The sequence below is a fragment of the Fukomys damarensis genome, unplaced genomic scaffold (assembly GCF_012274545.1).
Source record: "Fukomys damarensis isolate Sample0158 unplaced genomic scaffold, DMR_v1.0_HiC HiC_scaffold_36, whole genome shotgun sequence".
NCBI lineage: Eukaryota > Metazoa > Chordata > Mammalia > Rodentia > Bathyergidae > Fukomys > Fukomys damarensis.
Genome location: NW_022900948.1, coordinates 32,066,256 through 32,078,573, shown reverse-complemented (window position 1 = coordinate 32,078,573; position 12,318 = coordinate 32,066,256). Strand labels below are relative to the sequence as shown.

The 12,318-nt window shown below is 45.1% G+C and overlaps 1 protein-coding gene across 1 annotated transcript in view; it reads right to left on the bottom strand.

Moving 5' to 3' along the window:
* Positions 1–11,547, bottom strand: part of Pappa (pappalysin 1) — a 240,106-nt gene extending 228,559 nt beyond the window's left edge. The window contains exons 1-2 of the mRNA XM_010639469.3: positions 11,433–11,547; positions 10,396–10,476 (exon numbers count right to left, since the gene is read on the bottom strand). Of these exons, the coding sequence (XP_010637771.1) occupies positions 10,396–10,476; positions 11,433–11,547 (196 nt within the window). The remainder of the gene's footprint in view (positions 1–10,395; positions 10,477–11,432) is intronic.
* Between the last annotated feature and the right edge of the window lie 771 nt (positions 11,548–12,318).

Here is a 12,318-nt window from a genome sequence, read left to right as displayed (position 1 = left end):
GGAAAAAAAAAAAAAAAAAAAAAAAAAAAAAGCTCTGGTGGATGTAAATGGGCTTTCTGTTCAAAAGCCACTTCCAAAGAAAATATATTTTGCACATCAAAGAGATTTCTCAGCAAATCGCTCGCTTTGCAACCCTACAATGTTCATTCAGATTTTTCCCTCTGTTTCTCTCTCTCTCTCCATCCCTCCCTCTTTTCCTTCCTTTTACCAACTACAGTCTTTAAACGTCTGTGTTAGCCACTAGGGGCACTATCATTCATATTCATGTATTCATTCTTCTATTATTTCATTTGGGCAACCTCTTGTGGAACTAAGGTGCTCCAAGCAATGTGGCAGGGCCATAGACTAAGACAGAGATAAAATTAAAACACCCTGGATTTGAATTCCAGTCTCACCACCCATTAGCTATAGGCCTTTCAGTGAGTCATGTAAATTTCTAACCCAGTTTTGGTGAACACAACAACATGTAGCACTCAGCACACTGGCAGCACTTAGTAAGTGCTCATTACTAGCTCGCTGCTTTGTGACTATCATTACTGTCGAGAATGCATAGTCTCCCACAGGGTACATAAACAGCACACAGAGGATTCCAGATTCTGAGGTCACGACAAGGTCTCATAAGATCAAGGGAAGCAGATGGAAAAGCCCCTATCAGGACGGCAGGAAATGGGTGAAAATCCAAGCAACAGATATAACTGCCAGGATGCTTGAGGCCCAGTAGAACCCTGATAAGGGAGAGAGAAGAAAATAGGAGGAGAGAGCAAAGTTGAGGAGTCTGTGCCGCTGAGCAGACACAAAACAAATGCTTTGCAAACAGGCCAGGAGCCCAGAGGGAAAGACCAAGGCCAAAATGTGGCTTGGATTAGAAAGGCCACAATGTGAGCTGAGGAGGCCCTTAAATACACTGTTCCCTCCTCCCTCTGTTTTGGAAGGCCAAATTTCTTTTCCCTTCTAACTTCTTTGCTCAAGGGGAAATGGAATTAACCACTGTGTAATGTTTCTGGCTGTGACGCACAGGACAGGTCATGTGCTTTGGTTACGTAATGCAACGTGCCTGAGGTTCCTGAGCTCTTTCTCCCAGAAGCATTAAGACATTCAGCTGGTTCCCTATTCACTCATCCATCCAATAAACAATAATGCATATTGGTTATTTATATGCCAAAACTGTGCTGGGCACTCTAGAAGTCAAGATAGACAAGACCCAAACATGGTCATGATAAAATACACATGTGTGTGTGTGTGTGTGTGTATTTTTTTTATCATGACCATATATGTATTCATGATTAAATGTGGTAAAGGATTACAGGATTTCTTTGTATGTTTGTTTGTTTTGTGTACTGGGGATTGAACTCAGGTTCTTGTGCTTGTGAGGCAGGCAGCGGAACCACTGAGCTAAATCCCTGGCCCTGAAAGCATTTTGATATAAGTATGCAGAAGTATAGTAGCCACAGATGGATGGGGAGGAAGAATAAGTAACACAGTGGGATGCTCCAGAGAGGGCTTCCCAAAGGAGAGGAACCTTGAGCAGAATTCTGTGGAGGAATAAGCATTCTGCAAAATGTGCACAGGAATACAGGAGACAAGGCAAGCAAAAATGTCCGATGTATTGAGGGAAACTTCAAAAAATTCAGATGCTGCTAAAGAGCCTTAGCTCAGACCAGTAGAATCAGACTCACATTTAAGAGAGATCTTCAGCATTGGAGAACAGGTTGAAGGAGCACAGAGTCTGAGGTTCAGGGAAGTGGGTACTATAATACCATGGAAAGTCAATGAAGGAAATGGAGAGAGACTAAGATAAGGAACAGATTGTTTATGAAAAATGCTAAGAAAGTGGGGTGGACAGAGATTGATGATGGACTGAATATAGTGGTTGAGTGTCTAGAGTTGGTAACACTAACCAAGATAAGAACACGAGATGTTTCGGAGGAAAGATGATTCCATGACGGACAAGTTGAGTTTGCAGCACATATTTACCTTCTAGCAGACAGATGGACATAGGACCTGGATTTCAACAGAGTTTGTAGCTAAATAATGCTCAGAGACATGATAACAAATATATAGGAATGTGTACAACGACATGAGTAAAGACTTAGAAGAATTCCTTACCCATCCTGGTCACTGACATGGACAAGCCTCTCTCCTTGCTGACTCTCAGTTATGTGTCTATGAAATAAAGGGCCTAGGTAAGCCCTTCTAACCTTCACACACCCTGGTCCTTTGGATTTCAGGGATTTGATCTTACAAGACTGAGTAAAGCCTGTAGTCATTTCTTATGTTTTCTAGCCACGAGCTCCCCCTCTCTTATAGCAGAGCGGTTTTGTTCCTGATTGCCTATTATTATGCACTTTTCTGATTTCTCATCAGTCTTTGTAGATGACAAATCTGTAACCTCAGTTTTCTGGTCATGTTCTCCTCACCTTCACATGCATAGAGCAAAAAGAATTAAGGAAAGATGACTGTGGTGCAGAAAGGGCAGTGTCTTCTTTAACTGTACCCGTGACAATTACCACTTAGACCATCAGCTTCTTGAAGGAAAAAAGGCAGGGCCGTGGCTCTGTTTTTAGTCATGCTACCCCCTACATGCACATGTAAATATCCCAAGGGTAGCTTCCATCCCCCCTGGATTTTTCTTTCTTGTTTTCTTTAAATGGGCTGGGATCTGGGCCTGTATTAGGTTTTTCTCACACTGATGGAGGGTAATTTGTCTTCTTGATACTGGGTTTGTGGATAATAATCCTAGAAGACAAATATATTTGCTTTCTCTTATTTGAAGAAAAATCTAAGCGGCCAAAGTAAAAGTGAAAGGTGTGTAGAATAGAAAGAGAGGGAAGAGAGAGGGCCCAGGGGCCGCAAGATACACTGCAAACGTGATAGCTGGAGACTCCCTGGAGGAGAAGAGGCTGGCAGGTGACTGAGGAAGTCAGAATTAAGCATTTTAACTCATATAATGGTCTGATTAGAATGAATATCCAGAGTAAAAGGTCAAGGGGTTACTCTGATGGCCAGGAACTTGCCTGAAATGGTTTTTATATAGTAAAAAATTATGACACTGAAGGACTTTCACCATTACCCTCGTAAGTGATCACTGGAAAAGTCACTCAATGAGTTTATTGTATATTTAGGGCAACTGTATTATTTACATTATTAATGAGGTGTTTTCCAGGTATTAGGAAGTACCAGTATTCCTCGAACTATGTCTTCAGTCAGTCTGTGAAATTGCATCCTTAGTATTTTGTTTGATAACACAGCTTTGTGTACAATTATTAAAATATATCTAACAACAGAAGAGTAATGTTGCAAATGCTGTCAGTCAATGACACCTTAGCAAGAAAGAGGATCAGATTTTTTTTTTTTTTTTTTTTCTGATGCAAGTAGTGCTGGGTTGAGGAGGCAGAGAGTGTAGGCACTTTGCCCCTGAGGGTGACAGGCACAGGCCCCATCTAGTGGAGGAAAATGCAAGGAAAAGGAAGAAAAGTGGAACTGTTGCCAATTTCACAATTTTGTTTAAGGATAGCCGTGACTAAGATTACACAATCCTAAAGATCTGTGCTACAAGGATATCTAGATCCAAGGCTGATAACTCACAACAGTCCCACGGCTCAGATACGGAAAATTGGTCCAGAGAGGAAAAATGACTTTCTCAAAGTCACACTGCCAAGGAGAGGCAGCCCTGGTCTAGGACTGGTTCTTCTTGTCTTACAGAGCACAGCTCTTCCTCCTCTACCTAGCTACAGGTCCCTCAGCTTCACATCTTTTCTTCAGTGGCACCTCTCGGAACAAGCAGGCTTACCTAGCCATCCTATTCATCTCTGCACTCCCCTCTCTAACCACGGTCCCTACACTGTACTTACATTTTCTTTATATGCATTTAGCCTGTACAATGTGAAACACAAGCCTTCTTGTTTATTTTCTGTCTCAGCTCCCACCCCGACACCTTGTGATCATAATATAAAATCCTTGACAGCACAGATCGTTTTCATAGCTTAAGAACAATGTCCAGTATGCAGTAACTCAAAAACCAAGCAAGCAAACAAACAAACAGGAAATACCCATTGACTACATGGGCAAAGGATGAACAAATTTTACTTTGTCCCTTATGTTTCTCTGACTTCCTTAGGTTTTGTACAACAGGAACACATTGGTTTTGTGAAATGAAACAATAATCTGTTTATTTTGTTTGGCTCTCATTTTAGTATAGTTTTTTGTTTTTGTTTGAATGTTGAGATGATAAGAGTAAATCTATCCTGGTGATAAAAGAGGGAAAAATAATTCCTGGCTTTGCCAAAGAAATAAACTTGTCTAACTTCCAGAGTTACTTAGAGAATTAGGAATGATGAGTGACAAGGATGTGACACACATAATACCAATATGAGTGAACGTTTGCTGGGTGTCTCATGATTTAAATAATGGAACTAAGCCATTTCCACACAAAGGCTCAGTTAACCTTCAAAACAATTCCATGAAGGAGGAACTAGTATTAGCCACACTTTACAGATGGGAAAAACGAAGTTTGGACATATTAAGTAACTTGCCCAAGAGCACGCAACTAGCAGGTGCAAGAATCAGGAAATCAAACCCAGGCAATATGACTCTTACATCTTATGATCAACTACTGCAAAATATTTCCTCAGTACACGCATACTTTTGCAGGTCATTTCCCCAGGGCCTGAGAAGACTAGCAGTCTAGAAAGCCCTTTGGGCAACTGGAGATAGAAAGAAATAAGAGCTAGAAAAATGGCAACAAGGGGTGTGTTTAAGTGTGAGGGTGTGTGTGTGTGTGTGTGTGTGTGTGTATTGTTATATTTTCACAATGATTAGAGGGTTTTATGGATTCTTATGAGCAGGGACAATTATACTAAACATTTCACAATATGGAGGGAGGTCCCATACTGCAGAGAAGTTTGTCACTCACTGCCATCATGCCCAGAAAATCTCCACTGGCCCTTTCAACTAGGCCTTCTATGGTTTTCATCTTCATTTTTCTTCCCTCAAAGTGCTCCTCAGATGGTCATTCTAACCCAGACTTGTAGTTGTGCAAAGAGGTAAGGGGATGAGGATCTGAGTGTTGGAAACATGGACTGCATCATGACTCTGAGTTAATCTCTATGTGACCTTGGGGTGTCCCTGACCCTCTGGAGCCTGTGCCTCTGCACCTGTAAACACATCAGCTCACAGCATAAGCAGGGTTCTGAGCTGTCACCTCCTCCTGACACTTTCTGGAGCTTTCATATGTTTAAAAATGTTTTAGCATGGCAATCTTCAATCTCACACAAAAGCACAGGAAAAAAATGTATCATAGCCCTAAATTTCCACAACCTGATTTCAACAATTCTTACTAGTTTACTAATCATCTTTTAGCTTCTTCATCTCTCCCTTATCCCCTTCTATACACTAAATCTTTTCTTCTGGAACTTTTTAGCTAAACAAACAAAAAAAATTACCATAATTTCATGCATAATACTTCAGTGTGCATTTTAATGGTTTAGGATATGTTAGAAAAATATGGCATTCCTATAATCACACCTGAGCAAGTGAATGATTTTCTCATGTCAGACTCCATCCAACCAAATTCTTTGTAATGGGGGAATGTATTCTTTCAAAGGTGATTTTGATTAAACACCATGAGGTAAGGGGAAGGCTGGAGAGGCAGTGTTCCATCCTCCAGCATCTCCTCCCTTAGCTTGCACTGTGAGTGTTCTTATTCCATCCCTGTCCTTCCTTCCCATCCTGAGAACAGTGACGACTTCACATAGCAGTAACTGGCAGGGTGCAGCAGACTTGTGAAGTCCCAGAGTCAAAAAACTCCACTGAGGTCACAAACATGAAAAGGTTTGCTAACTCAGTCGCAATTTATCATCCATGGTGTGAATGATGATAATAAAGGCACCTTTCCAGGAATGACCTTGGCTGCTCAAATCATTCACACATCTCTTCTCACCTTCTGGCTCCTCCTAAACATCCTGACATATACATTGGGTTCTGCTCAGCCAAAAGCTTCCCTGCCATTGTCTCACCTGGTCCCCATGACAACTGTGAGATGAAGATGTTGAACATATTCACACCTGAAAACTGCACAGTTCAGAGGACATCAAGCTTGAATTTAACTCTGACTTCCTAGTGCTCAGTTTCAGGTCTTCACACAGCCAAGGGGCAGAAACTTATGCTTTGTCTTAGTTACTGGCATCAAAATCCCAGGTGAACATATCCAGTAGCTGCATCAGGCAAGAACTGGGGTTCTTGATGCAACAGGAGGAAGAAAAGAGTGAAGAAAGGAAAGGGAACTAAAATCTGGAGAAGCTGGCAAGGGGAAAAATAGATGCCCGCTGGATGTATGAGGCATTGCCCTTAGGTAGACAAGCTATAGACAACCATTGAAGGAGTCCTGGTTGGGCTTCCCTATCTTCTCTTCCTCTGAAGAAGAGAAATCAGTGCTGGTTTCAGAGATATCACAAAGTGAGAAGTTCCTGAAAAAGTAGGAACACACCCCTTCCCACTGGATTAGTGCAAGTGGTAAATAAATGCCTCTGATTTGAGCTTCCTTTTATTCCTATTCAGGTAGGCTCCCTCCTGACAGTCTGGGAGGGAGATCCACTTGAAATCAGGTGCATGGGGCTCATTGCATGACCCTCTAGCAGGAGCATTCACAGTTTAAAGGAGGCACCAGAAGGAGAGGGCGTGAGACCACACATTGGAAAAATAGATTATCGAGGACTATGGTAGGTAGAGGTTTAAAATGAACAAGAGGACCTAAGATGGAAGAAAGGTCCTTCCAGGTGTTTGGACACTGAGAGCTGGGACAGCTCAATTTCTCTAAAGATTTAGCCATTAACCAGCGCAGTAAGCAGGGGATACTTCTGCTTTCGGCCTCACCTGTCTCACCTGTAGAACAAGAGCACAGGATTGGCGACTCTCCCCCACTGGCCCTTCAACACTGCCTAGGAAGTGTTTTGAGAAACAGCAGTGCTCAGGCCAACTCCAGGCCCATGTAAGAGTCTAGCCTGGGCTGAAGGGTGTTAATAAAAGCTGGTGATTCCAAGTGCAGCCTGGAATGGAAACCACTGAACCAAAGGATTTCCAAGGCTTCTTTAAGAGGGGAAGCTCTATGAATATAATTTCGTGTGACTTTTGCTCTCAACTTCCTCATTGTACAGTGATTTGTTTGACCTAGGTGACTGCCAGTTTAGGCCTGAGCTGGCCATACCCATCCCACGACTCTGGGCTTCCACTGTGCAAAGGGAAACAAGAGGCTCCATTCCGTGGGTCCTGCAGTCCCTGTCACTCCGATTGAGCTGAAATGAAAGGCACTGTAAGGGAAAGTGAGAGTTTGGAGGGCACCTGCGAAGAAACCAGGAAGTATGTGCCAATAGACCTGTAACTAATGTCTGGCTTCCATTCCTGGGACTGCCTGCTACCCTGCCACACCAACCGGTTTTCCTATTTGCAGGTATCAGCGGTTCTAGACTTTTTGGCTCTCACTGGCAAAGGGCCACTCAACATGTCCAGAAAGAGGTCAAAGTGAAATAAATAAATAAATAAATAAATAAATAAATAAATAGATCAAGACTAATTTCCAGGAAGTATGTGCCAATAGACCTGTAACTAATGTCTGGCTTCCATTCCTGGGACTGCCTGCTACCCTGCCACACCAACCGGTTTTCCTATTTGCAGGTATCAGCGGTTCTAGACTTTTTGGCTCTCACTGGCAAAGGGCCACTCAACATGTCCAGAAAGAGGTCAAAGTGAAATAAATAAATAAATAAATAAATAAATAAATAAATAGATCTGAAGACTAATTTTTCCCCAACAGACCCTGCCCACACTAGATAAATTCCCCAGCAAGTTGGGAGAGTATACCCTAAAAATGGCTTAATAGACCCTATTTTCAGAAGACAATGCTCCTAAACAGGAATCCAAAGTGTGGCTATTTACAAGTTTCAGCTCCCCATGACTGAGTCCCTCATACGAACTGACGTTGTACAAGGATTTTTCTTCATGTGCACGTCTCTGAAATGTCCTGAAATCACTGTGCCCACTTAACACAGGTGGAAACTGAGGATAAAGAGAAAATGACAACTCAGATGACACAGTAAGTAGCTGGTGATTCCAAGCCTGTTTGATTATTTGATCTGAGTAAAACAAACCTGCTAAGTCAAATGCAAATTCCCAGGATGATGAGGCTCTGTTCCCATTTCTCACCCTTCTTTTACTTGCATTTTCATGGTGGCACATAGAAATGATGAAAGAAACGGAAACTTTCTGCAGATTCTGCAGCAGGATTAAGGAAGGGAACACAGGGCACTCTGACTGCTGACAGAGAAAACAGACACCTGGGACCTGAGTGCCCCCATGGGCTCTGCCTACCCGAAGGTCTGCAGGACTTTGGTCCAAGTCCAAACTTGAACTCTGTGAGGTGCAGACTCCTCTTTAGTGAAGTAGGTTCATGATGCCCACTCCCAGGGTGGCAGTAAGGGTGAAAGGCATAAGGCAAAGTCCTAGTTCAGTGTCTGCCATCTTACAGGTGCCTAGGAAGATCAAATTTACTTCCTGTCTTTAACTGTCCTCAGTCCAGAAACCCAAGGCTGAGATCTTTGGAAAAGCTTGTCTAATACCAAGAGTGAATTTTGCTTATGCACTTACTTTGTACAAGTCCCTTGTAAACACTTCCACACGTAAGCGCATCTAAATTCACACCACCCTATGAGATAGGTGTCCAGGCCAAACTTGTGGATGCTGCAGCCCAGTAAAATCTGCTAGTTTATCCCAGGTCACACAGCTAGTTAAGGGCAAAGGTGGATTCACACTTAGGTAACCTGGCCACTAGAACTGAGGTCTAACCATTGCAATATTTTGGGTCCGAGATGGGACTGTAAATGAAAAGAGAGCCATATTAATACACAAACTCTTTAAAACCTAGCCCCACTCTTTCTGAGGGGTTGAGTGAGAAGTAGGAAGTGGGGCGGGGGCTGCAGAAGGGAGGGAAAAAAGACTCCAGAGAGTAACCAGCAAACTTAATCCATTCCAACATTTAGAACAAAAGAAACAATGCTGGCAAGCTGAGGTGCTGGATAGGATTCAGGTAAATCCCTTTCTCCTTCAGAGTAGGAATTCCAATCCCTGAAGGAAGGCGAGTAGGGATGGGGTAGGAGGAGGGTAACACTTGTGGGGTCCACACTTCACTTATCTAACAGGTCAGGAGAAACTTTAACAAGATTAACTGCTGCTCAGGGCCTCTGCTCCAAGGAGAAAATTGAGTCTATTGTTTTCTTTCTCTTTCTTCCAGATGGAGGGGTGTGGGGGGCACAGTTGGGGATGAAGGGCAGGGGTTTGGATCTGGCCTAGTGTGGTACAAAAGCAGTGGGGTGTGTCAAAAGCAACTCCCTCCACAATTTGAAAGGAAGTTCACACTGCCACACGGGAGGGCTGGTGCCTGGGTGGTGGTCTTTGTGGGGTGAGAGGTGATGGCATTTATGAGTGGTCCTCCCAGGGAAGTATGGGGCAAGGTCTGGAAGTGGAGATGCCAAGGGACTAATTCCTACTTCCCTCCACCAAGGAGCGCCATCATCCCCACAAACCCCACCCCTCTCTGTGTCTCTTTCCCCGCTTTTGGTCACAAGGATAACTGGCTTGGGTAGCTGGGTTGCAGTAGCCTGCAAAGATTATTCAGTCCCAAAGACATACGCATTGCTATAGGGGGCTTGCAGGACATCCCTGCATACAGGCACTTTCTGACTTCAGCTTTGTTTTTGCCTGTATAAGTCTTTCCTTCTTTATTTATTAATATACAGATATCTTCTGTTTCCCCTTCAGAAAAATGAGAGGCGTGTTTTCTGAGCTCCAAAAACAAACTGCTCCCCGCTCCCCCATTTCTCTGAACGCCTGCCCGTCTGAATCCATGTCAGCAGAGTTTGAACCAGGGCAGAAACAGCATCCTAGGTCGGCAGGTCTGGGAGAACACCCACCTACCAGGAGTGTCAGGGCCTGCCTCTGCCAGACGACAGACCCGGTTAACGGCACCGTAAAATTAGATCTTTACGAAGCCCAGTTGAATCCTGCAGCAAAGAATGATGTAAGGAAGCCTGGCGTGACAGCAAGGCAGCAACCCTCTGCCTGAAATAGCAGTGCGGTCCCTGCTGAGCGAAGGCTGCTCTCAAATAGGTGACCAGGGATTCCTGCGAAGGTGGTGATGCCCAGCCCGAGAAAGGCAGCGGACGTCAGGCAGCGACCTGGGCAGCCGGGGTCACCACCAGAGGATGCCCCTTGGCACCCACCTCTGGCAGCCTCTCCCAGCCCTCACTTCCACCAAGGGGGGAGCTGAAAAAGTACTTCTGTAAAGAACCTCTGTTTGCTTTTTTAATTCAAGGAGAAGCAGGTTCTTTTTAGTCCAACACTCTGTACCGTGTGGAGGATACTGCAGAGTGAGTCTTTTCTGGCTGGCGGCCAGGTGTTTACACACCGCCAAATCTGGCTCCGACTCAACTAGGGGAGGGGGAAAAAATCCACCAGAATCCTCTGGAGAAAAGCTCCTGGCTTTCTGGTGCTATACAACAGCCGTGCCTTTTTTTTTTTTCCCCCTTTTGAGAGGAATGTTATTTCCACACAATAAATGGACCAGGCATTTTACACAAGCAATAATAACCTAACGTTCCCCCATCCAATGAAAGTATTTTACTGCAACAATCTTTGAGTGAGTGAATAAGTGCTCAGGAGAACGATGTGAGGAGAGACCCTTGTCTGAGTTACAGACACTTATAAAGCAGTCTCCCGGGGAACCCCGGACATATGTATTCACGACCTTTCACCAATAGTACTTGCGTACCCTCTTAAGAGGGGAAACCTTCCAAATCACTGATAGGACAGGTAAGGACTAGGAAAAAAAACAAACTTACTCATTTTTTGTAACCTCCACCCAGCAGACAGCACTTTCCATATGTTTAGAAAGAGAAGTAAACATGCCACATGCCCCGAATGATCACCGTCATCGTCATTTTTTTGAATAATGTGTTTACTGCTCCATATCATACCTCTGCCTAGCTCACTAGGGCTTGGGAGGTGAATGTGAATGAGATCGGTTTGGTTTCCCTCTTCCTTCCGTAGAAAAGGAGAAAAATAGCATGCGATGACGTCACTTGTGTGTGTGTGTGTGTGTGTGTGTGTGTGTGTGTGAAGTCATTCTTGCTCTCCTTTGGTACTTGGGAAGTGGGGGTTCTGAGAGGTTATCTTCTTGGTATAACAACAGACTATGGGTCCCCCGAAATGGACTTTATATAAAAAGATAGTCCGTGCAATGTTACAGAAAGTCCAAGCCAAAGAGAGACAACCCCGACTGCCTGAACAGCTTGGAGCTTTCCCTTCGAAGACAGCGTAAGGGGTGGGATGGCTAAGCGCCTCTGTAAGTCTCCTGGCTGAAGGGAAGGGGGAAGCCCTATTCTCACTTCGAGAGGTTCCAGGACGAGGACGACCCTTTGTGCAGGAGGGAATCTCCCAGACAGAGGCAAAACTTTCCTTCTCTTCTCCAGCGCCGCCTCCGCTCCGTTTTATTAAAGACATTTCCACAGATTCACGGGGGGGGGGGTGTTGGAGCTTTTCTAAGGTTTGTAACCCTCGCAGTGTCCTGTTTCATTATGGGCTTTGCTGTGGAACTGCGCTGGGCAGAGAGAGGGAGGGCGAGGAGGGAGAACTCAAATTCATTACGGGTTCATGAAAGTCTCAAATGGGAACAGAGCCCCGTTTCGAAGCTCAGTCTAGGGAAGGCTGGCGGGATGTAAGCTAGGAAGGTCTCACCTCAGCCGCGAGTGACAGGCGACATGCTTTAAAAGCAAGCACATGCGATGGCAGTGCCTGCGTGAGGACGAGGGGCGTGCTCGGGCGAGCGTGTGTGTGAGCGTGTTTGTGTACGCGCGCGCGCGCGTTGGGGAGGGGGGTCCCAGAGGCAGGATTCTAGCACAGAGCAACTTTGGGACACTTTGAGGACTTCTAAGTCTGGCGATCACAGCAACCTTGTCCCTCATGACTTTTAGGGTTACGGGCCAAATGGAGAGGGTTACCTTCCTCAGAAAGTCAGCGAGACCAAGGAGCCCCTAGGTTCCCTTCACATGCAGCCCAAGCGGGTCACCCTCCTCTCTCGCAAACCGTGAGCTCATCTGCACATCCCTAGCGCGGAGTTCGCTCCCTGAGCTCCCCGCGGACCGGCCCTCTCCGTGGAGGGTCTGGTCTGAGCGCTCCCCAAGTCGCTCCTGCGGTGAGGGGCAGGCAGCGCCCGGGTCTGCGCCCGCCCATTCCGCGGATGGGGCCAAGTGAGGCTCGTAGCCGCCCCGGGCG